The 26,251-nt window shown below is 38.2% G+C and overlaps 2 protein-coding genes across 3 annotated transcripts in view; one reads left to right on the top strand and one right to left on the bottom strand.

Annotated features, from left to right (window-relative positions):
• Positions 1 to 664: 664 nt before the first annotated feature.
• rubcnl (rubicon like autophagy enhancer) lies at positions 665 to 20,033 on the bottom strand. Of its 2 annotated transcripts, XM_067604502.1 has the most exons (18): positions 19,928 to 20,033; positions 19,617 to 19,678; positions 14,935 to 15,037; positions 13,088 to 13,520; positions 11,496 to 11,770; positions 10,444 to 10,544; positions 9,633 to 10,029; positions 8,318 to 8,363; positions 8,112 to 8,217; positions 7,773 to 7,909; positions 7,582 to 7,646; positions 6,303 to 6,342; positions 5,483 to 5,560; positions 5,205 to 5,325; positions 4,625 to 4,686; positions 3,304 to 3,457; positions 2,605 to 2,695; positions 665 to 1,105 (listed from the first exon to the last, which is right to left on the bottom strand). In XM_067604502.1, the coding sequence occupies exons 3-18, from the start codon at positions 15,035 to 15,037 to the stop codon at positions 1,017 to 1,019; spliced, it is 2,298 nt and encodes a 765-aa protein (XP_067460603.1). In that variant the 5' UTR covers positions 19,617 to 19,678; positions 19,928 to 20,033; the 3' UTR covers positions 665 to 1,016. The 2 variants fall into 2 exon arrangements, with proteins under 2 accessions (XP_067460603.1, XP_067460604.1); XM_067604503.1 differs by lacking the exons at positions 19,617 to 19,678; positions 19,928 to 20,033 and adding an exon at positions 15,142 to 15,275.
• A 3,133-nt stretch (positions 20,034 to 23,166) lies between these two features.
• Positions 23,167 to 26,251, top strand: part of lrch1 (leucine-rich repeats and calponin homology (CH) domain containing 1) — a 91,341-nt gene continuing 88,256 nt past the window's right edge. Inside the window, exon 1 of the mRNA XM_067604504.1 lies at positions 23,167 to 23,530. Coding sequence (XP_067460605.1) covers positions 23,305 to 23,530 — 226 coding nt within the window. The 5' untranslated portion in view covers positions 23,167 to 23,304. The remainder of the gene's footprint in view (positions 23,531 to 26,251) is intronic.

Genomic DNA, 26,251 nt, shown 5'->3' on the forward strand with positions numbered 1-26,251 from the left:
TTTAAAGTGCAAATTTTTTTTTTTTTTTTTTCTTTTTTGGTATTGCTAAAACACAACATTGCCTGGATCTCGAAAAAATTCCTGAGTTGGTAAAATATTTTTGTGTCTTTAGTTTAGTGTAGCTCACCGTCAAAGATAACACCCAAGTTCTTAGCAATGCCCTTAATATTTGGAATAAGAGGACTTAGCAGTGGCTGGTCTTGTTCTGGGACGGATCCAATATATGCACTGTGCAAAGACAATCATAATGCAGCTTTAGAATGCCACTGCAAGCAAATTGTTTTTCCAAAAACTCAATAGTTATTTTGTGCTCTCAGATGTGTTTCTGGAGCTTTTTCACCATCATCCACCATCAGTTTTATTTTTTGCCAGCTGTGAGCAGCTCTCCCATTTACTGACAATAAGAGCTTTTGAATCTTGAAAATTTGTGCAAGGCATTGTGGGAGAATAACGTGTATATGAACAGTACCCTTAGTATGCATACTAACTGTTATGGGCATACTTAATTTAGTCATTTTTGCAGTGTGAACATGCTACATACTCAAAAGCCTGCTTAGATTCAGTGTATAGTATGGATTTAGGATATGGCTAGAGATCATCATACAGACCACACACATCATACATCCATGCAAAGAAAAAGAAAAAGACAGCAGACAATTTGAAATGGTGTTGAAGTATATGAAGCTTGAGGTAAAGAGTGGCTCATACCAATTTTATTCTCACAGGTGATACAGTATGCGGTATTTGAGAGGGATTCAAATATTTAACATTGAGTAAGTACTCCTTGATTTTAGAAAGGAAGATGAACGATTAATTACAGTTTACAGTTAAGCATTATACAGCAGGAAGTTTGTATATACACTAAGTAGGGATGAGTACAGAAATTCATTTACATTTAATTTACAACTGTGTTTAATGTGAAACTGTAGTAAAAACAATGTAGCTGAATAAATTAGGGTGTTGAATTAACAACCATTGAGCCGCAGCAGTTCAGATGTCTCACTTCATGGATCAGTTTAGAAAGTTTTTTTCCGTAACTGCTTTCGTAGACATTTTGGACACTTCTTTTCCACAAAACACTGTTTGTGAAAGCAAGCCTTGCACACTGTAAAAAGAAAAGGCAATATTTATACAGCTGATAATTTCTTTGCTGTTTTTATAACTACAATGGTTGTGTCTCTGTTTTCACCTTCTGGTCCCAACACTGCGAATATTACAGAAAAGACCGCCGTGAGATGCTAGAAAATAAAGCATGTTTGAATTGTGCATCATGTAGCCATATCTATGGCAAGGTGACTGAGGTAATTTTGTATCAAAAAGATTGTTTGATTTATCAAACTCAGACTGCTGTAGCCTCAATATTAGCTTTATCTGAGCTAGCACAGCATGAGGACTATGGATTTTGTCTCCTGCTTCCTCCCAGCCGCCCTGTATAGGGACTGCTACACTAACAGTATGGACAGGAGAAATAATTATAGTAGCCAATAACTCCTAATGAACAGCACATATGGCTTTTCAGTATTATATGAAGATAGACCTGAACCAATTTTAAACTCTCTTTTAAGCTTAAATTGTTGCAGGTGTTGTTTCAGACTTGACAAATTAGTTAATGCGCACGAAAAAACCTTAAGTCTTGTCATGCATGACATAACTTGTGCAACAAAACATTTTTTGCCATTGACATTTTGTTGTAAAATTGATCAACAGTTTAACTGTTGGAGTTTTCAAACTTGTACTTTGTTTGCTCTGGACCAAATCAGTGGATGAGTTGGTAAACTTGTTCCATTTTCCTCAGGGTTTGGTTTCTCTGACTACAGAAAAAATTAAAGTGAACTGAAATGTATCACTAAAAGCCAGGTGAGAACGTTCACTCCTCTCATTGGTCAGATAAGTAAAGGGCGGGACTGAAAACATAAACACAGGAGGAAGGTCCAGATATCAAGAAGCAACATACTTTGTTGCTAGATTCATTATCTGGCTAGCTGTTAGCAACTGTTGATTTCGCTGATCTACATCTCAGCATGCAAAGTGCATCTAGTTACAGCAGCTGTTTAGCTCAAACTTGTAGCAGGATTAGGTCAAGGTCAGATTACGTTCCTGTTTCAATGTTCATTTGGGCTCCTGACTGTTGTTTTAAGACAGCCTTAAAAAGTTGTGAACCCATCCTTTAAGCAACTCCACAACTGTCTTACATTTGGTGTCATCTAAGCTGTGAAGAACTTGAAAACTGATATACAAATAAAGATTATTATTATTATTATTATTATTATTATTATCATTTTGAGTTAGCAAGTTGGTCATCAAAGAGTCAACTGAGTCATATTCAGACTTGCTTAAGTGATTCCCATGCGAATGTGCCATATCTTTAGTTAACTTGATATGTAATAAAGTAAGCAATAAATAATTAATAAATTAATATGAACAATCTGGGGAACCCCCCCCCCCCCCCCCCCCCACCACCACCACCACCACCACATAATGTGGCAATGTCAAAAATGCATACGTTGAATTAAGTTATGAGGAGCATACCAACTGTATGGTATCATTCTTATATTCTGCATATATAATTTATTTGAAAAGTAATCAGAAATTGTCTGTTCCTACCTGGACAACGCTTACATATGTCACTCTGAAAAGGAAAGATGATGTTTCTTTCTCTGCAGAACTCACAGATAAAACCTCGGGCCAGACACAGCTGTGTGAAAGAAATCAAATGGCCAAAATTAGAGAGGTTTTATTCCACAATGAATGCAGAAGTAACATCCTGAAGTGTATCTCCTCTAAAACAAATATGTGCAGGAGTGCTGTTGCTGATGTTTCAGTGTCCGATTCTTGACTGTTTTATGTCTCGAGCCTGTTGTCTTCAAATGTAAGTTGTAAATACAATCTCCATGTTATCACATGACCTAAGTTGAGCACTGAGGTCACATGATGACACCTGAGGAAGATCTATTTGCTGAAGAAGTGCCTGTAATTATCTGCCTGTAATTAAAATTATTGACTCCCCCTGAAACTTTGCATTGTCTTACAACATTGAATCAAAATAGATTTAATGTGGCTTTTTTGACACTGATCAACAAAAAAAGTGAAAACAGATCTCTACACAATGAGAGAAAGTGAATCTCAACTTTTTCAAATGTCCAGCTAAACACTTTTGGGATAATGGTATTGATTATTAAAAAACATTCAGTATTTCCTACTGTGAGGATTGCTAATAATACTAATAATAATACTTCCTTGCATTAGAAATACACTGCATGTATTTTCCATGTAAAAGAGAAGGCTATAGTGCTTCAGACTGACCTCACAGTTTTCAACATGATTAATAGCGGAGTGAAAGACTGCTCTGGCCTGCGCTACAAGCTGACCCTTCTTCACTCTGAAGAGGTCATCCATGGAGAAGAGGTGTGGCCGCTCGGTCAGGTGACAGGGAAGCTGTTCAAACTCAGTCATTAACCTGGAACAGAAACACACACAAACACAGGACATGAAAACCTCATGACAAATATCCCATTTGTGGGTAGTTGGGGTTTATTTTGAGTGATTGTACCTGGATGGCAGGTATCATTTAACAAGACTGAGAGTCTATAGCCATGCTAGCATCTCTGTGACGCTTAACTTTGGCACAGAAGAGTTTTGAGCTAAATGCTAACATCAGCATGCTAACATGCTTACAATGACAATGTTGTTATGGTGATGTTTAGCAAGCATCTTTACCATGTTCACCATCTTAGTTTAGTGTGTTAGGGTGGTAACATGCAACATTTCTAAGTAAACGGATCACCAAAATTTTCACAATTTGTCCTGAGGATGACATGAATGTCCATATTACATATCATTTTACATTTTACATTTAAAAAAAAAAACAAAATTGAACCTCATGGTGGCGCTAGACACTAAAGTCATTAGGATTCATCCTCTGGGAACCACAAATGTCTGTAGAAAATTCTAAGGTAATGCAACAGGACAAATTGCTGAGGTATTTCAGTATGGCTCAAAGTGGTGGACTGACCATCAAACGACATTGCCATCACTAAAAACACGTTTGTATGTATTTGGTCATAAAGTATTGGACAAATTAAAAATTTTGACTTGATGAGGGTGCTAGAGGAAAAGTCAGGGGATCATCAAAGTTACAATTCCTCCCGTGGGGTACAGGAATGTTGGTACAAAAAAATTATGGCAATCCAATAGTTGTTGAGATATTTCAGTCTGGACCAAAGTGGTGGACCGACTGACATTGCCTTCCCGAGAGCCACACAGCGTGGCTAGAAACATATGGAAATTGTTGACTGTTACATGATAATGCTCTGTGGGTCCATCACAACGAGCAGTTCCTTCTTACGTTCGAGTAGTCATCTGATCCATAAATATATTGATCATCGCTTAGCGTATAAGTGTTGATCATGTCGAATTCTAAAGTAGTCTGAGTCAATTCTTGAAGTTTGCAACTCTAAAGTAGTACAAATTTTAAATATGGTATAATATATACAGTCTATTAATGTATAATATTTACATATTGAATACCGTATATTAACATTATCCTCAGTAATCAGTAATATTCTATATTCACATGTTTATATCTGTATACTCTGTGTGTAAGAGAAAGTAAAGTTTTGTCTACCTTCCAGATAATCTGCAAGCTTTCAGCAGCTTCTTGATGCCCAGCAGCTGTTCCTGGACTTCCTGTAGGAAAAAGGAGAAGTTTGGAAGCAAAAACCCAAAGACGGACAGAATAAAGGAAAAGTAAACTGAAATAAAACTTAAATAAATTTCAGCTTCTGTATTTTCTGTGTTGGGCCCACTTAAAAGTGATCAACAACATTTTACTGACTCTTTGCACATGTTAATCATAACAAATCATTGGGGATTTGCAACTTTTTCTTATCAGCATCAGTGACTTCACTGCACTGAGTGGCTTCTAAGATGTTACACTCTCTGAAACAAGCGGGTCCAACTCTGTGTCTCTTTCCTGAGCTTTTAGTCCTGTATTTGTCTTCCACTTGAACTTTTTTGGGGGGAATTTCTTTGTTTCTTTTTTTTTTTTTTTGTAGTAAATGAGCTTCTTTCTTTAAATCAGGATACAGACATATCCAGGTTTCTGTCCCCAGGCTGTGATGATTACATGTGCAAACATAAAAGTGCCATACTCCAAAAATCTGACCATGACCGGAATACTAATGATAATTCTGTCTTTAACTCACCCTGAACCTGTCCAGCTCTTTCACTCTGCTGTAGAGTGTCTTACCAACGCAGGTCAGGTCAAACAGAGGCTGATGCCACACTGTATCCAGCAACTGTTTGGAGAAATCACTCACAGGGTATCTGAAATATGAATATTATTATGATAGATTTAATCAAGAGTCAAAGTGTACATCTGCCTATGCTATTTTTCCCACTGTGCCATCCAGCTTTTTGGGAGTTGATTGAATTATATATATATATATATATAAAATGTTTACTTTTTAAGTGTTTTTATTACCTGCCAAAGTCCCAGCAGGACAGAACTCGACCAGGGATCACAGCCTCAGAGCCGCTATGGCAGCAGTCACAGAAATATCTGCCAAATGAATTAGAATTAGTGAATAAAAGTACCATAATTAATTTAACATGTATAATGTTTTTGTTGAAGACCATAAGCATGCAGACTATAAGGAAACTGTGTTCTACTCTATATCTGCGGTTTTCCAAAAACCTAAATCAGACTATTTGTACGTTCACCAGAAAGAATATTTTACATTTTGTTTTTAATGATTGCAATGTTGGTTTGCTGGTCAGTCCACCACTTTGAGCCACCCTGAAATATCTCTGCAAATACTGGATTGTCTTGAAATTTTGTACAGACATTCATGGTCTCCAGAGGTTGAATCCTGATAAAATATCTAAAGAAATGCAAGATGGATTGGCAAATGAAAGGATGAATCCTAATAACTTTAGTCTCTAACATCACTATGAGGTTCACTTTTTTTTTGTGAAACTTTTGGATGGAAAGCCATGACATTTGGTAAAGACATTCATGTCCCCCTCAGGACAAATTCTAATTACTTTGTCAAATACTTTGGTTTATGACCAATTACCTTCCCATCAGCCTCTCCTGTGTACTTTGTGTTTAGCGCTAATAGGCAAATGTTAGAATGCTAACATTCTAAGCTAATGTAGCATGGTTTTAACATAGTAAACGCTACCTTATAAACATCAGCATTCACCTCAAAGCACCACTTTGCCCAGATACCACCTCACAAAGCCGTTAGCATGGCTGCAGACTTATTAATACATTTATAAAAATAAATAAGGCTACATACCTGCCAAGGTATTCACAGTACCGCAATTTCTTGATGTACTCTGGTGGCAGAGAGAGAAACAGAACTCAGACATGCTTTTTATTAGTACTTCCGATTAGTATTGTATCGTTACTGTATGACCAAAGCAAGACAGTCTGTGTCCACAGCCTTTTAGTTTAGTACAAACATTGTGAGATAATGTAATATTTGTGATGAACACTGATTATTGAGATCAATAATGATTTCTATGGAGGATAGTATCACCACGGGAAAATGGTAAATAATATAGAGAATAGACTATAAAATAGATGTTTTCTTTTTATAAATTGTCCAATGTATTTCTACTATGTGTTTCAACTATATATTCCAACTTGTGTGCAGGAATGGGTCATTTCTGACTTCAGTGCTCCACAGCGGTAGTATGAAAAAGGATTGCAATGCATTCTGATAGAAGAACTGAAAGACAAACTTTACATACATTGTCTTATTTTTCTACAAACAAAAACATATGCCATCAGAATAACTTGTTGGATGCATTCAAAAATCACACGTAGTGGCCGCAGAGTCAACACTTTAAAATAAAATTTTGGTACTATTTATGGTCTGCATTTTTTTCTCTGTATATAGTAGTTTTCATCATTAGTGGCGGAGTCCGACAGTGCCTTGACATGCACAATGTAATCACAGATAATCCAGTGTTACTGATATCAGTCTCACTGTTTACTGTTCACTCTCCTAAAACTGTATCAGAGCTGTATTAATTTACTGCTAATGATAACACAACATTTCCTCCTGCTGCTTCACATTCACCTGGCGAAACACGGGATGGCTTTTATTGTGAAGCAGTCACAGAAAACTCAGTGTATTTGTCACAGATGTCAGCACAGACAGTGATCATTCCTTAGAAATGCAGCTACAACACAAGGACATAGTCAAAACAAGGAAAGAACAGTCATTTGGGGTATTTGTGACAGCAGATCAGTTTTAGATGATGCAGGGAGTAAGAATCACACTGAGCTGTTAGATGAAGAGCTGTAGGTGACAGGCTGCACTCCTCCAACTCCACAGTAAGCTAACAACTCCTTTAACTGTGGGCCTGCTGCTATGTGGAAAACTACTCACTTTCTGCAGCATGAAATCAGATTGTGATGCTCATGACATGATGGAAAAAGGCCAGTTAAACACTGACATCTTTATTAAAACAATGTGAGTTTGTTTGGCTTCAGTTGCTCCTGTGTTATATTTCTGACAAAAAAGAAAAAGGTGCTGCTCAGTGTCTTCTTTACAATCCAATACTCACTGCGCTCTACCTCTGTCCCACAGCCTGCACACAGGAAGTGTTGTGAAGCCACTATTTCACTGCGTCTGGAGGAGGAAACAAACAGAGTCAGTTACTATCAATCTATCAATCTATCAATCAATCTATTTATATATCTATCTATCCATCTATCTGTATTTGGTTGTTGAGTTTTGTCACATGTAATGAAGGACCTGTGTGTCGGCTGCACGGTGAAGATGATCTGGAAGCGTGGAGGTGCCCAGCATAGGGATCCTCTCATCCTGGTCCTCAGTCTGATTTCTTCTGTCAGGCTCCCACTGTTCACTGCCACGCCACCAGTACCCGGCAACTGGTGAAGACAGAGAGGAAAGTTTATGGCAGTTTCCAGCTCAAGATTGTGTCTCATGGTTGGTTGTGAGGGACAAAGGGTAGCCAAAAAACTAAAAACTAACATGAAAACTAACTTTTTTTTTCAAAGATGTAGCTTTAGTTTGCTCTAAGGACTCACACCTATATACTGTAGTTGAATTGTTTGCTGTAAGTGTTCTTACCTCCTGAAGTGAGCTACGCAGGCTCTGCCGACCACGCCGAGGCCCGTGGGAAGGAAGCCATCTCTTTCTGAACTCCAACACCAGCTGCTGGGCTAGCCACTCTGCACTGAGTTATGGGACACCACAGATTGATTCAGAAATCACAAAATCAGAACAAATGTATAGATTTGGAGACGGGCGTCCTGGGTTTGATTGCATTTTCTTACTTTCTGAGAGAATCTCTTTGTGTCAACGTAGTGTCTACTCCACAGTCTGAAATTAAAACACAGAATATGATATTCGTATTATATTCATATGTGATGCAATATTAAATAAGAAGAAAATCATTCCTAAAGTGTGTCACAATGAAATTTTGTAACACTTTATCTCAAGTATTTCACCTATAGAAAAGTGCTGTTAGTACATCCAAACACTGTATTAGTACTTCAAGAGAAGATGTGAGAAGAACTTTTCCCTTGTTACTTAAACCTGTTTAGTCATGCCATGAAAATGTTACTGTAAATACATGTGCATGTACAATATCCTAGGGATGCCAGAAATAAATGATTAATAATATAAAATGCCAAGAAAAAGAAAAATAAGAACATATCAAAAACCTGAACTGTCACAAGACCCTCCCCGGGTTGGGCCCAGAAAAGGGCCTTTGTTTCATGTCACCCCCTGTCTCTATCAGCATAGTGAGATGCGGGGTTATCCTGATGTAATATATTTGACAATGAAGTCATGGGTTCTTCAACCAAAGTAAAAAAAAAAAAAACACACAAACAAACATAAACTGTACATTTATATCAGTATGGCAAATAACATGTTTTGCTTTCCAAAATAATGCACTAATCCTTCTTAAAAATCACATGCAGCTGTCCTTCAGTGCCTTGTCTTTGATAGCTGTTCAATTGTTGCTTCTTTTTTAGGTCAAACCAGGGGCAATACAAAGTGGACAAAGCACTTGCTTAAAATGTATTGCTGTATGACTGCATGGTAACAGCTGCAGGCAACTCAGATGACTATTTCAATCTTTTAACAACTCAGAGCTTCTCGTATCTGGATTTTCTGTTCACAGATTTTAGTGAATAAATCAAACTGAAACTGTAAAAGGGCGGCAGAAATAAGATTTTGCAAAGTGGGACATGTCTACAGAGGCCCTTAGAGGTAAAACCTCAGAAAACACAACAACGCTAGAGCAAACAAATGAACAAAACAGAAAACTGATGTAAACTAATGAACTAAAATGATTTATTTTATTTTCTAAGAAATCTGAATTGACTCAGACTCTGTCCAATAATGAACAAGAATTGTCTATTTCCACTCTGTGAAATGTCATCGTGTTTTCAGATTTGTTGTGTTTTCTCATGTTTTACCCCTCAGAGCCACTAGATGCAATTATTTGAGAAACGGTTATTTTGGATATTTGGGGATTATCAAAACCAAGGAGTGTGTCTTTAAACCAAAAAAATTAACACAAAAATATTTGACTTTATCCTATGGTATCTCACTGTATACGTACAGTTAAAATCATTTTACCTCCAAATCCACTGTCAGTGGAGAGGACAGAGAAAGTCTTTGATTGATGGTCATTATTCCCTGCTCCCTCCTCTTCTTTATCCTGATTGTGCTGATGTGGGTGCACATAAGTTTTAGAGGAGTATGTGTTTCTGTGTGACGTCTCATTGTCTCCATCAGAATGTCTGCTCTTATTATCCTCTTGTTTGGTATCCACTATACTGCAGCACTGTTTGTGTCTGCATGCCTTACGTCTCTGCTTGTGATCCACTGAAGAGCCTGTCTTTGTCTGTCTGCACCTGCTGTATGTGTGTTGGTGTGTGTCCATCACGGATGTCCATTGATCAAAGCTCAGAGTCCACTTTGCACCTTCCAGCACCTCCAACACCATGTCCACCACAATGAAATGAGCATTTTCCTGCACACACAGTCACAGTACAAACATAGGTGAAACAGCTTGCCATCATTATCATCATCAGCACTGTTGAGAAGGAACATACTAACATTGTTTTGTGTATTATCCAGTGTCAGATAAGAAGATGGAAATCATAATTTCATTAAGATCAAGAGATGTAACAGACTTCCATTTTCTAATCCAGGTCTGACTGTGACAGCAAACACTCAAATGCAAATGTTTCCCATGTCAAAATGTTCATCTATTGTGTTAATACGTGATCCAAGAAGCCCTCTGAACCTGTGTTTAACCCACTGAACTCCCCATATCTTCAAATTGTGTTTGATGTTTGAAACTGTAATTGTACCATACTGGTAACTATTGTTAGTAATCCACCAAAAGGAAATTAGAAATTCAGAAAATCAGTTAGTAACACACCTTTTCCAGCTCACATGTGTTCTTGAAGACATCTGCAGCAGAGAATTCTGGGATACTACTGCTCCTTCTCTCTCTGCTATGTTGTGTTGATATAGAGAGGCCTGACAAAATGCACATATAGACATGCATGAAGAAAGAGTTCAGCTTTATTTGACAGTAATATCAACACTGAATCAAATGAACTTCTATGCAGCTTTCAGCTAAATGGTGTATGGTGGAGCCCTCCAGCTCTCACCAAAAATACATTATAAAAAAAGCACAGGCAGCTGCCCTCAGCTAACAAACCCAAGCAAGTACATTTTATGCAAGTCCATGACTTAGAGTAATACAGGCCGTGTTAGCCTGTACACTATATACCCCTGCTATAAACTATGTGAACAGCAGATATCTGCAGTAATAACTGAATCATGCAATCAGGATGTTAAACTGAAATAAACTTTTTTAAACCACTGATAAGTAGTCCACTTCATGTGTTTCTGCATTTGGTTGTTTTTTGTATTTGGTTGTGTTTTCTGAATTGCCTTTTGCCTGAAGTGCCTCTTGTTTTGCTGCACAAGTCTTGTAAAATTGGTGAAGTACAGCATTTTTCATTTGATTGTGTTTTGTCTGTTTGCATGTGTTTTCTTTAGTTGCAGTGTGGTGAGCTCTCAGGGCCGCTGTACTTATACCTAAATTAGCAGAAACCTGGTTTAGATACCTGGAGTACTGTGGCAGCGCTACAGCCTCACTGCTCCCATTTTTTAAAAAAAAAAAAAAAAAAAAAAAAGATCTCCAACTTGATCAAACACAGACTCAGAAGTATTTTGGGTACATTTTGATGTTGACAAAAACATGATGGCAATCAGTACTTGCTATTCCTGTAGCAAATATTCCTTGTATAAGAAATAATGTGCAGCTGAAACACAGGAGGTTAGCTAATTTAGCGATTTAACTTTTTAACTTACATCAAATCATAACCTTGGGTGGTTTGGGAAATAGCAGTAGTATTCTGTGTATATAAACACCTACACAGCAGGGTCAGTAGATACTGGTAATAATTAATCCTATTCTACCTGATGTGTGAGGGGCATCACAACTGGTCGGGCCCTGTCCTCTGTGCTCCTCAGCCAATCTCTGCTGTCCACTGAGGGGAAGGTGGAACCCAGGGCTGAGGAAATGGTTCGGATTTGAGGAGACAGAGACACAGCCCGGCTTCTTGTCCTCCTGGACTGGGGATGAGCTGTGACTGGAGCTGGGTTTGGATCCCAGATCCTTCATACTGGTTACTGTCAGGCCCCCATGTTGATCCAGGAACAGTGAACCAGAGGGAGGAGATGGGGAGCCCAAGCTAGGAGCAGAAATGTTTCACTTTAGTCAAAAAAAGATATAAAAGTGAGAAAATGCTTAAGATAAAGAAAACCCAGGAGAAATTTCCAGCATACAAGCTAAAGAAACAATAAAAAAACAAAACAGAATTAAATGACATTTTAATGTAAAGAGTAGGAAGGGAAATAAAAGGCCTGTTTTAGATCAATAAAGTCATGTATACTCCTTTATCAGATCCTGCAGCAATCAGACTGAACCAGTGTTTTACCAAAAAACTGCATGTTTGATGGTTGAATGAAAATATAACTTATTGTCTGGGGAGACATTAAAAATGGCTTAAACACTGAAAGTAACAGAAACAGCATCGTGTAGATTTGAGGATAGTTTGATGTCCACCCAAAAGGCTTTTTATGTGCCTCCCTTCTTGCATTAAGCTATAAAAATCCCCATTGCATAGAAAAAATAAAAACTCTCTCTTTAGAGAGTCTCTTTATTTTCCATTTCAACCCCAGTTTCCTTACATCATGTAGGCCACCACATAACTTTCTAAACGTTAACCATCAAGTTTCAAGTGAGTCATGCACAGTAAACTTAATTAATCTGGCATTCGCAGGAAACAAGTTCATGGGCTGTAGACATTCACACATATAATTACATTTTAACAACAAAAACATTAACAAGCTTCTGTATATTTGAATCATCTTTTATGTTTTAAAGTGTTTTGTAGTCTTTTTTACCCATGGTTTTGTTAGTTTCACCAGTCAGTTGAAGCCACCAGGTTTAGGATTTAAAAAAATCTTTACTGTGGCGCCATCAAGTGGTGATATCAAAGTGACACAGTGGCAGCAGACCATACCAGTCATCTATTTCCAGAAGCAAATACCTATGCCATCAGAATATTTTAAAAGATGCAATAATCACATATTTGTATGCATATATATATTTTTTTTGTTTATGTCTATTTTCTTTTTTTCTCTCTGTTTCTCTTTTCTTTTTCTTGTAATGTGGGGTTGGGAGTGGGGGATCTCTTGCAAGTGTTTCCTTTCAATTGGTGTTCACATGTGTCTGTTAAAAAGAGATTTCATTGCTGTCACACACGCTCTGATGATGGCTATATACTGATATGCGTCAGCAGATTTGAAAGCATATTGATTAAACAAATGCACTTAAACGATCAACACATGAGGTGATTTCTTCACTGGTTTTGGCCTCTTGAGTGCCTTTTATTGGCTTTGTTTTTGGTGCAAAAGTGCAAAAAAATATTCCACTTGAAATGTGCTGAATTAATGTGACTTAACCTGAATAGAGAGCGTTTTTAAGCTTTCATGTATGCAGTTACCTTGATAGAGCAGACGTGTCAGCACCCCCTCCATGCCAGGAGAGGGGCCTGTGGCTTCTGGAGATGACTGGACTGCTCCTGGGAAGGTAAAATCCTTTGTCCTCTGGATGAAGAAGAGACTGGTCTTCTTTGTTACTGTTGTCAGCCTCTGAAGGTGTGAAGTTCTCCTCTCTACCTTTTTCATCATCCTCACCCTCATTGCTACGACTGTTTGTTGCTTTGTCAGTGTTGTGCAGGGCTGAAGTAGTGCTGGAGTGTGTGTTTGACTGGGAGTGACAGGAGTGTTTGAAGGCCTTCTTTGGCTGTGGGAGTTGATGGGAAAGTTCTGCATCTGTTTCTCCTCCACTTGTGTCTGGTGGTGAAAGCAGGACGAACGGGATCAATCCTGCACCAGCCAACTGTTGGTTTTGGTGAGAAAATTCTTCTGGACTGTCTTATGGAAAGAGGAGAGAGATAATATTTTATCAATACATATTTTAATTTTTGCCTCTTTCTCTCTCAAATGGATATCAGGGAGTTTCTTTCTCTGTCTACCCAGAAGCTGGTCTGGATGTTGAACCAGAAATGTGTCACTCAGAAGCCAAGAGGACAAATGGAGAGCTGAGAGGGCAGAAGGTGGAAATGAAGATACAGTCAATGATTAATAACAAGTTCAGATATTTCAAATTGAAAACCTACAAGGAACTGGTGGGATTTTGTCTTTGGAGCTGATGGAAGGCTTTTAATGTGAATCATCCTTGAAAGTGCTGGGTTTCACTGAGAACAGTTAATAGTGCTTGTTTTTGTTCAATAAGAGAAGAAACAGTAGCAGAGGGTTGAGTGTGACATGACTCTGTGGAAATGTGCATGCAGAACCAGTCAACAGTTTGAACATACTTTCTCAACCAGGGGAATAGAAAGGTGTGTCCAAACTTTTAATTGGTCATTTACATACATACTGAACTTATCAAGAAACATGGAGGAAGTGTTAATTTGCATCAACAGCAAATGAAAACCGGACCAGATCATAAAAAATATGAATATGAGAGTATATATATTTATAAAGAAATAAAGGCCTGTCTACCAGGCCCCTCTCAACCAGATAAAGATCTATATGATTAACTTTATTGATTGCAGGCTGTCGCAGCAGCAAAAGGAAGTGACCTAAATGAGATAAAGTAAGATGAGATATGACTAATGGAAAGTTTAAACATACAGACTTCAAATGTATGATTAAAAAATAAAACACAAAAAAAATACATACATTGTGCTGTATGTAATATACAGTATATAAAGTATATGTAATATACACACACCATACAATGATACAACACTATGAAATACATATGATAAATATAGAAAAGAAAACGATATAGCATATAATATAAAAAATACAACAACAATATATGAGATATGATATAATATAGTATAATTATATAATGACATGAGTAATACAGTTTAATGCACTGTGTGTTAGATATGTCAGTCCAACTTATACTACTATTTCCATAATAGCATTACATAAAGTACATAAAGACACTCTTTGAGAATTAAATGTTAAGTTTCCCCTGGCACAGCATGTCAACCTCATCAGGCCTCCTTTAAAGCCCCTGAAAGTCTGGTTTCAAATCTTAACTTTACTCTATAACAGTAAACATTCATGACCAAATAAACCAATTATAAGTTAAGATTCTAACACTTAGAAATGCTAATCTACTTCATCAGGACTGTGTATGTGTGGTTTGATCAGATTTGATTGACAATGACCAAGCAATGTCCTGATGTTTCCCATGTGGTTGCAATCTTTAAAATCCCTAAAGGTGCCCCAAAGCTCTGTATACTTACTTTGAGAGTGTGGTGGATCTTACCTGTTGTTGTCAGAGTTGTAGTTGCAGTTGGTGGAGAGTCCACACACCAGCTGACATATCTGGGTCTGTGGGGAGAGGAGGACCTGCCCCTGCAGCTTCCCATCTGTACAGAAGAGGAGACAGTTTCCCAATGACAGCAGCTTTGGTGCAAACTTCCCGGTACAGTGAGTAAAAAACAACCAGCTGTGGCAATAAGTACAAAATTACCCAAACACAGGTAATCCGCAGGCAGTTGATCAATACCAATGCTGACTTGGCCACCAGATGAAATTTATGAATTTTGCTTTTGCTTTTTGTTCTGTATTCTTTTTAGAGTAGGTTGCAGGAAGTTTGACCAGTTTTATCACTCATACAAACTGATTAAGATCATAACTTACTGCTCCTTAAAAGTCAAAGTCTCAAGTCCGAACACTACTTCCTCCATCTACACTGAGGGCAATAGATGAGATCTGACAGGTAGTGTTACACTGGTATGACGGTATTTCAGAGAAACAGTGAGGAGAAATGAGATACGTTTTAGGAATTTAAAGCTTGTAGAAATTTTGGTGATTCAAATCCATCACTGGCAACACACACAAACATTTGTTAAGAAATGTGGTGCCACAGACAATATCTGTACTTGGTTCAGTCAGAATTCAAAGAGTATATGTACTTTTAAGCACAAACTGCAGTCCATGTAGAAACTGTGCAAGTTGTTACATTGGGAGTTTGGTGGCAACTTTTTTTAATGTGCGGTAATAACTCAACATATATTGTCATAACAAATTAAAATCTAATGTTTTAAGGTCCAGTATGTATTTCATATATATAGCACCATTTCCATCTCTACAATCACATCATGATCTGCATGATCCACAGTCCAGTTGTTCCCAACATTGTAGATTGTAGATTCTCCCTTTATATGCATTTAAGTTTTTTTAAACATATACAAATGATGAAACACTTCAGCATCCACCTCAGCTATAAATATATACATATGATTGTATACAGTATATAACATATACAGGATAGTATACATACATATAATGAATAGCTGTAGGTATGTTGGTTGTACAATTGTTGACCTATAATTTACTTACTATTTTTTTGTCTATACATTCTCTATAAAAACTATTCACTCCCCTTGGAATTTTTGTATGTTCATGTACTCAAAGTAGATTTTATGTGGCTTTTTCACAATGATCAACAGAAAAAAAGCCCTTTTAACTTACTTAGGAACTGCAGTGTTTGGACCACAGGAAGCAGGGACTAAATTTAGGTCAGTTCAATAACAGAAGTTTCTGATCTGGGTGAGGTTTCCAGGGATTGTGTTCTGCTCCATTCAGAAAACAAGGAAATATTTTAATATTGACGGGGTGGGAAATTCTTGTTAAACTTTGAAAACAAAGTTAGAGCTTTGTTGTCGGATTCTCGACTAGTTGAAACCTCTAGTCACACCAGCATTTAAATGTACAAACAGCAAAATTTCACATCAAATTCAGTTTACTGCAAAGGAGACGCTGAGATAGGAGGATTTGCTTGTTGGGGTGTAGTAAATCTTCACAAATTTCTTCTTCTTCTGTTTTGCATTTTTCGACGGGTTACAATACCAACTTTTAGGTGCATACTGTTACCTACTGTACCGGAAATGTAGAACAGGATCTAGTTTACATAAATCTATAATAATAAAAAGCAATACGTTTATTTAAATAACAAATAAAAATACTATATTTTAATAAACAATCAGGTGTTTATTAAGAAATCTACTAACCCTCTTCGTGTGTCCCACACCTTATCTCCATTTGTTCCTAGTATCCTTTCCAAATCCCATCCTTGTTTGGCCTCTCTCACCCTTTGTTGGAAGCTTACCCTTTCTTCATTATATTTGACACATTGCATCCTGTCAGATCCTGTCATTACCCTTTAATCCCACATGTGCAGGTACCTAACAAAATTCTACATCTATTCCCAATCTCTGAATTCTGAATAAACACTGAAAAACTTCAAACATTAGATCCTCCCTCGTTCTCTTCATAGTCTGTAAACTTAAAAGTACTGCTGCAGAGTCAATACACAGCACCAACCTGTCAGGCCTCACTTCCTCCACCCGCTGCAGACCAACAATCGATGCTATCATCTTAGCTCTATAAATTAGCTCTATATTTCAAATTGTGGGATTTATACTCCTGTTCCTACACGATCATTATGATCTTTCGAGATGTCAGTAAATATCTGTAGGCACTTAGTTTGCATGGTGTCCTATTTTGCTTTCCACCCAATCTTTCTTTAATTCCATAATACTAAAATCAACTTTAGTCTTAAAAATAGCCATGGAGGAACATAACTTATTGGAGTAGGGGAACTAAAACTTGTTTCTTTAATGTCCTGTTCTTTTGATTCATCATTTATCTTCCGTCCAAAACCACTTCCCTTAAATCTGTTATTCGTTTAGGACACGTGTAGGACACTTTTAGTGGTATTTTCAGCCCCACATCCTCTAAGATGAATCCAGTAACTTAATGAAAGTTTGTCGCTTCTGAGCTCTAGTGGGCTTTCTCCTGACTCTACCAACACAGCATTACTTGGAGTCCATCTCATTGCACTAATGCAAAGTCTCAAGGCTTTGTTAAGTGAGATTTGGCTGCTGCCCCATAAACAATAAAACCCATAATCAATTGCTGATTTCACACACACACACACACACACTCATACATATATATATATATATATATATATATATATATATATACATATGGACACAATTTTAAAGAGCTGTAAAACTAATGACATTCCCCTCAGTCTCAGTTGTACTTTGTGTTTAGTCCTAATTAGCAAATGTTAGCATGCTAACACACTAAACTAAGATGGTGAACATGGTAAACATTATACTTGCTAAGGGATTGTTATGCGATACGATTATCGGGAGGAAGGGTAGTCTGACTTTTTTGGGAGGACAGTCTACTTTATTTCAGTGTTCCCTTGCGAGATGTATTACGTAAAAAATTGATCAAATATTTACATCAAAAATATGGCTTTCATGTGCACCACAGAGGTGCTTTTTACATGCAGGGGGTCAATCTCTCTCTGTATCAGGGATTTATTTTCCTCATCACCAACAAACAAGTAGTTAATGTCCATTCTGCACATGTTCTTCATTCAGTCCTCAAAATGACTCTCACACTTGATCATCCGCTCTTTCACAGTTAGCTGAACTGCAGCCAAAACACTGAGAGTTTTTTTTTAACAGTTTTCTCACATCTGTCTCAGCCTGTCATGTGTCTTGAGCTGTTACTTTAACCGTTTACTGACAGTGATGAACTTTTATTTGACTTTTACTTATATTTTTCAAAATGATATGGGCCTACCTATCTGCAATGCATCTGTCTGTCCGGAGGCTTCTGCATCACAAAGCTACGATGAACTGAAAACTTCACTGATTCCAATCATTTTTTCAGCTGTGACACACTATAACTGTGCCCTGTTGAATTTTCTCCAACTGGCATGATTATGTAATTCACGCATCATGTAATTGGTTTATGACATTCAGTTATCTGATCTCACACTGCCTACAATATATATTATGTAAACTGAGTGTCCCTGTTTATGTCACTGTGCATAAAAGCCAACTCGACTATAATAAACAAGGGTGAAAATATTGTGGTTCTCAAGTCTTTCAGCAGGACCGCTGTGGCTAAGTGGAGACACTCAGAGCTGTGTTTTAACCTTTTGTAGCAATGTCTGTGATTTATATTTTAAGTCTATTCTGTAGTATTTTATATGTAGTTTAATAACATAAACATCTGTCTTGTTGGGATTTACTGCTACTACTACTGTACCTGCTAGCATAAATTTAGATTTTGCAGCAACATTGCCTATTGTGCTTGTCTGTGTGTGTTGATGTAACTAAATTAGTTACATCTTCGACATCATTGCGACATTGTTACATTACTTCTAACTGAATTAGAATTACTACTCCTCTGGCCTGAGAACTATAGTTTGTGATTATAATGTGTCCCTTACATCTTATTCTTCTGTGTTAGAGGTTACATGTGATTAAATAACTTTTGTCATTACTTGTTTTAACTTTGTTAGTTTCCCAAGGCCTCTGTCAGTGTTATTGTGCACAAGCTATTAAATACCATAAAAGAACTTGATTGATATTAATATGTACAGTAACTGAAAAGGTCACATGCAACATGTGCACCACTGCTCCTACATGTATTCTTACATATATTATTACCCATATTTGTCAACTCAAAGCAGCCAATACTGACTGCCTTTTCAATCCCAGCCATTTACTACTGAACACGCATTAAGACGACAACAACAGTAAAACACAAAACTGTAATTTCCTGAATTTGAAAAACAGAGTGTTTCTAAGCTCGAGGACTGAGAACAGTGTTGGTTTTTAGTCTGACTTTACCCCCAAACTCCCTTTATTTTTATAGTTTTATCCAGTTTTCTGTGTGAGTAAAATTGTGTTTATCGTGTTCATTGAAACTCACAGTGGTTTAGTTTAAACACCTAGTAACAGTTTCTTGTTCACAGATTGTCAGTGATAAAGTACCCAGATGTTTCATATTTCAGTAAAAGCAAAGTTAAACGATAGACAAAAACTAGAGAACTGAACGAGACTGACCAAAACACGAACAAGTAAAAAACCAGCAACACTTAGAAACCCCAAAATAAATCAAGCTACTCACCACCTCGCGAGGAAACCTGTTAAAGGCTGCGGAGACTGAAACGAGTCTTCAGTTACCAAACACTGTTGAGGAGAAAGGAAGAGAGGCGGTTGTTTATCAGGGCTTCCTGTATTTAACAATGCTTTGTACTTTCTGTGGCTGAGCTGTCAGTAGCGTTTCTTCATAGGACAAATAGGCCTCAACACTCTCGCTATATTGCACCACAGTGATCCATGAGATTTCCTCAAGTGACTCTCTATCAGCTATTATCACATTCAATAGAAACAAATAAAAACTCAAACTGGTGACCATCAAGAATGGGTTTCACTTACATCCACGTCATCACAGAGAAAGCCACATCTGGAGTAACATGTTATGTTAAAGGTTATGGTTAAAATTGTGTATCCTCCTCAGCCTAACAGTAACCATACAGCAGCATGAAGCTTTGCTGACCAGAAATATTTGCTATAAAGTGTCTCAGCTGAGCGGACTGATGGCTGTCACGTCAGCTGGCAGCTAGTGGAGAAGAAAGAGGAAGTCAAAGTATCAGTTGGTTTAATTTTACCTTCATGTTTACAGGGAAACACAAGTAAAAGCAGCTCAGATAAAATCTTTCTGAGACAAAAAGTTCCCTTTACAATAGGAGTATCAACAGTACATAAATATCTGACAAGTACTTTTAAAATGCCTTTACTGTTTGTTGTGTTTGTTTTTGAACTCTGAAAGGGCTTCGCAGAGCTTAGGGCCCCTGAAAACTTGGACTGTCCCTGTATATATCTGCAATGCAAGTTTAAGTGTCTTTAAGTATCTGTCTCAAAATGTATTTGATCCGTAGAGTACAGTCGGACCTACTGTGCTGTTGTCACTAGCGGGCAGATTCCTATGGGAAGATGTTCCCGAAAATGAAACCTTTAAATTTCTCAATTCATCTTTTTCTTAAAATTTTGTTGCCAACATTGTTGCAGTATCTCCAAAATAACAGATTTATTCAACACAGTTTTGTTTCTTTAAACTTTCCACTTGTTTTAAAAGTACTGGTTCATTTTTTTCTCCTATGCTAGCAGCATGGCTCTACCCCTTTGGTCCAGCCTGAAATATCTCAACAGCTGTTCAATGGATTGCAATGAAATTTTACACAGACAATCATGATCCCTCGGAGGATGAAGCCCTCTGACCTTAACATTTGACTGACTTTTCCTCTATTGCCACTAGCAAGTTGACATTTTTGGTTTTGAGTGAAATATCTCCATAACAGTTGGATGCATTACCATGAAATTTGGTTTAGACATTCGTGTTCCCCTCAGGATAAACTGTAATAATTATGGTCAGCATTTAAATTTGTCCAATAGTTTGGTTTGTGAACAAAAATCTGCAAAATGGATCACATGCCCATCAGCCTCAGCTGCACTTTGTGTGTCTAATTAACAAATATTTGCATTCTAACACACTAAACTAAGATGGTTTACATGGTAAACATTACACCTGCTTAACATCAGTATGTTAGTGTTGTCATTGTGAGGATGTTACTGTACTGATATTAGCATTTAGCTCCAGGCACTGCTGTGCTTAACTACAGCCTCATAGAGCTGCTAGTATGGCTACAGATTCTTGTTGGAAAGTGAAATGATTCACTTTTTCAAATAGCTGTTTGATGGTTAAGATTTGGTCTGGTGTTATGGTTAGAATTAGAGTTAAGTTAACTCTAGGGTTAGGGGCTGAGGGATATATTGTGTCACTAAAGGTCCTCACAAGTACGGAAATTCAAACATTTGTTGGCCCACATAATGTAATCAGTGAACAGCACTGTATATCTGCTGATGCAAGCTTGTTATGTAATCAGTTGACTCAGCTCTCCAGCTCCCCAATGGAGTTCTTTCACTATCACACACACACACACACACACACACACACACACACACACACACACACTCTCTCTCTCTCTCTCTCTCTCTCTCTCTCTCTCTCTCTCTCTCTCTCTCTCTCTCTCTCTCTCTCTCTCTCTCTCTCTACATGAACACCAGATGGCAGTAAATAAGGGCTTTTACTTGCAACACAAAGCATGATTCTGTGCAACCTCTATTAAACATGTCATTTGTGGTTTGACAGCCAACAAAAATATAATCTGACAGTCCAAATGTGGGGATCATTAGTACTGAAAACTGCTTGGTAAAGCTGGTAAGATTTATAATCTTTTTATTCTTTGATATGATAATTTTGGACTATTTTATGTCTGCAAAGTGCTGTTTAATACTTGAGGAGTTTGGCCTCTTTTTTTTTTTTTTTTTTTAACAAAAAAAGGGCTTCATAGATAAAGAATGTTTATTTTATATTTCAAGTAAATTATTATTTTTTTTAAAAGTATCATTTAGTTGTTGGTTTCCGGGTATCATATCGGAAGTAGCATTGAAACATTGTGTATCTCTTCCTCTACAGTTATGATCATTGATCTAAACAAATGTCAATAGCTGTGTTTATGGACATTCAGTTTACTCATCATGGTTAGTACTACTCAGCCTGTAAAAACAGTTGTTTGATTTCTTATGTGGCTCTGGGAGGAGCTGTCTCAAGTTGGCTTAGGCTTCAAGACCACAAATCTTTAACAGAATTTCTGCATTACAAACTAGGGGCCTGTAGTTTGAAAAACTTTGACATTTACCAAACAAAGGAAGTGTGATAGATGCCACAGAGTTACATCATGGGAAATGTATGATCCAGTATTTTTAGGCTTTAAGGTATTAATAGGCAGGATATCTTGGCCTCTGCTGCATCGTACAGGTTTATGGGCCCCTAACAGACTTTTAGGGGCCCATAAACCTGTTATCAACAGGACCATAACTTCGTCAACTACGACTAATATTACAGTGACACCACAGGAGAATTAAGAAATTGCAGTGAAATATCTATTTGGCGCAGACAAAGCAGAAGTTGTCATGTCTCTGCTACTCAGCATGTTGCACTGATCCTGTCCAGCAGATGTCACTGTTAACTGAGTTTTCACTGCTGAGTTTTTTTTTCTTTGCTGTTTCACAGCTGCAGCTCAGTACGCAGCCGCAGTGAGAAAACTGCGTCAAGTCGAAGAAATGCAGTGTGAGACCGGACACGAAGCAGTCCTGTTTTCAAAATAAATGAAAGTGACTAATTGAAAAGAAGCCATCCTTCCAAGTTAACTGGTTTGAATGGTGTCCATTAAAAATTCACATATTTTTTCTTTGTTTAAATTCTGTTTCTTCTTAAGAGGATGTTTCTGAAAATTCACTATAATCATTAGTGAAAAAGACTCAAATATGAAAAAAGACAATATCCTGGCATTATCAGGAGAGGCACCTTCCCTTTTTTTAATGATATCCTCTCCTGCTGGATTTATAGTCATCACTATAATTCAGACAGTTTTCTAATTGACCTCAATCACGGTGCAGATGAAGGTTTTTATTATTATTTCTGTGTCTACCTATTTATTATTTGTTTAGTTTGTTGAACATTACCGTTTGTGTTGGTAAAGAGCGTCTCTAATATACTGCGGGTATTTGATGACCGGATGTCGCGTCGCAGACTTTGACGCTTGACACCGCGCAGGGAGGAGGGCGGCAGACGCGGAGGAACGTGAACGCGCGGCGCGTCTGTGTCCCGCTGTTTGTCTGAACGTAAGCTCGCTCTCTCTCGGACAGAACCGACACACACGCAGCGGAGAACCGCGAAGAGGGGGAACATTATGGCGACGTTGGGACCGGAGTCGGCTCGTACTCCTCTTTCCCAGCTCGGTTCTTCTCCGTCGATCCAGACTCACATCGGCAGCGCCAACCTGCCTCCCAACCGGGGCTTGGAGCGGGCGCTGGAGGAGGCGGCGGCCAGCGGCGCACTCAACCTCAGCTCCCGAAAACTGAAGGAGTTTCCCCGGACAGCCGCCAACCATGACCTGACGGACACGGTAGAGGCAGGTAGGGCATCTTTCCTCGGTTAACCAATGCTGAACGGTAACGACTCTCAGTAACGCGTTACAGCAGCGTGGATGCTTGCTTCAGTGACCGTTGTACTTTATTTATGGCTCTGGCATTTCCGTTACCCATTTATAACCCAAAGAGCGTGTTTAACGTAGTCATTGAGCCCCGACCTCAGTGGTTGCATTAAATGCATCTCCCCATAGGTCATTTGTATAACAATATATGTGAATTGAACTTTTTCACTTGGACCAGATGCACAGCTGAATTTGAGTATCATTGCTGGCAGATGTGTGGTCTCATTGACACTAAATAACCTGGAATAACCGGAAGATTGTATACACACATAAACACATGGAACATATCGTCAGTGTCCAGTCTGCTGTACATGTGTACAGATGATGTGTGTGTGGGGGACTACAGTGGAAGTGGATGTTGAAATGTTTATCGTGGATCTAGCTGCTCAGTGGGCCCGCAGTGGAATTCCCCACCACTTCCTTTTAATCCAGTTACAGTTGTAAACAGGCATGGAGAGCAGGGTGCACCCAGCCACACTGTTTGATTTACTGGAACAGAGGAGCTGAGCTCAGTGTTAATCATCACAACACATAGTTTACGTTATGGTCACTAGTGAAAGGTGTGTGAAAATGTGTATTTAAAAAAAACCCATTAGCAATATGATAAAATGTGGCAAAAGCATCCATGAGGTGATGAATTCATGAAAGCAGTTTTAGCTGTTAGGTGTGAAGTCTACAGACTGTACTAGGGCTGGACAATATATCGATATTCTATTGATATCCTGATATGTGACTAGATATCATCTTAGATTTTGGATCATAATATCAAGATATGGTTTGAGTGTTGTCTTTTCTTGGTTTTAAAGGCTGCATTACAGTGAAATGATGTCACTCTCTGAACTTACTTGGCTGTTCTAGCTGTTGTGTTATTTGCCTTTACACACTTAATCATTATATCCATATAACTGATGATTATTTATCAAAAATGTCATCATGTAAATATTTGGTGAAAACACCAATAGTCATCCCTACAATATTGTTGCAATATGGATATCGAGGTCAAAAATATGGTGATATTTGATTATGTCCATATGGCCCAGCACTAGGCTGTACACTGCCACCTCTGCATAGTTTAGTATTCTGTTAACGTGGGGTGTTATAGTGCTGCGGTGGCTAGCTGTGTCGCCTCACAGTAAGAAGGTCCTGAGTTTGAATCTGTCTGGAGTTTGCATGTTCTCCTCATGTACCCGGTGCTCCGGTTTCCATCTACAGTCCAAAGACATGCAGATGAAGGTGAACTGGTGACTCTTGAGGTGTTTTTCACACCTATAGTTTGGTTCATTTGGTCCAGATCAAGGAAGCTAAAGATTCATTGTTGCCTTTCAGTTCTGGTCTGCTTCATGTTCACACCTGTCTTTACAAACATACCAAGAGCTGTCAACAGGAAGTCATAGGAAGTGACAGGTAACTCATGGATTGGATTCATGGTCAGTGCGAGGGGCATGCCATATGATAGTGCTCATGATACTGTCCATGATGATACTACATTTAGTTTAGATCTCTTGTAAACAAACAGTTATTTTTGCTTTGAGTGTTACTCACCAAAACACACTGTGTGTATTCTGGAGCGGGTTTGTAAGTATTTTAAATTCTGCATTGTTTACATCATGTTTACTATTTTGCAGTCTTTTTCTTCACTGTCTTTGCTGCTCTCTTTGGTGCATTCCAGCCACCTGTAGATCACTGGAATAGTGTGAAACCATTGGCAGGACTGTGTATGATTGTGCACAAGACAAACTAAATGTGACCCACTCATAACAAAACTCCTCCATAGCACTACTAGAGATCACAAACTGCCCACAGTACCTTTAATGTTGTATAAATGAATCATCTGATGATACTTAGGGTAATGTGTGGCTTTGATGTATTGATGTTGTGACCATGCACAGCAGCAGCACACATGTCTGAAAGTGAATGTGAGGTTGCTGCAGCCTCTGCTGTGGAGGAGTCCATCTCTGGTTTGATAACATTACCTTCATCGATGAAGAGCAGAGGCTCTATACAACATGCTCCATCATCTAGAAGTCACATTAATCATGAGACAAGTGGCATCAGGATCTGATGTAGCTCAGGTGACAATGATTGATTGATCATGACCTTTATATGTTTGCATCGTGGAAATTTATCAGAGCAGCATGTCGCAACATCATGAACATCGTTTTTAAAAGTTGGGAAGAGTAGAGGCCAACAGTGCTGCCAGTCGGGGATGTGAGAGGGAAAAGTGACAGTACAGTCAGCACTTCAGCAGGCTGAAGTTAGTTTCATTATCACCAGCTGGACACGTTTTACCCAATAAAGTGAACTTACAGTTGGGTATAGATCAGCTGACTAACGTCATTACAGCAGGTCTGTTTACATCAGAGACTGTGATCAAAGGCTCTGCCTCCGTCTGCTCCTCTAAAACATCTGTCACACTGACTGAACACAGACGCTCCAGCTGAAATGATGTTATTACAATTATGTTGTAACTGTATTTATATTGTAGCTCTGTAGACACACACGTGTGTATCGTCAAAAATATAGTTATCCTAAAACTATATGGCCTACCTCTAATCAGCTCTACATGGACCCTCGTTGGCAAAAACAATTCTGGTGACTAACAGCAGCTCATGAAGCACTTTAATGATCTTCATGTATCTTTTCT

This window comes from Thunnus thynnus, chromosome 11 (assembly GCF_963924715.1).
Source record: "Thunnus thynnus chromosome 11, fThuThy2.1, whole genome shotgun sequence".
Taxonomy (NCBI): Eukaryota; Metazoa; Chordata; class Actinopteri; order Scombriformes; family Scombridae; genus Thunnus; species Thunnus thynnus.

Coding starts and splice junctions, on each gene's coding strand:
- rubcnl (XM_067604502.1), bottom strand. CDS start 15,037: ATGGGAAGCTGCAGGGGCAGGTCCTCCTCTCCCCACAGACCCAGATAT. Junction 8,364..9,632: donor CACTGACAGTGGATTTGGAG/GTAAAATGATTT, acceptor TTTTAATTTCAG/ACTGTGGAGTAGACACTACG. Junction 5,326..5,482: donor TCCTGCTGGGACTTTGGCAG/GTAATAAAAACA, acceptor TTCATATTTCAG/ATACCCTGTGAGTGATTTCT.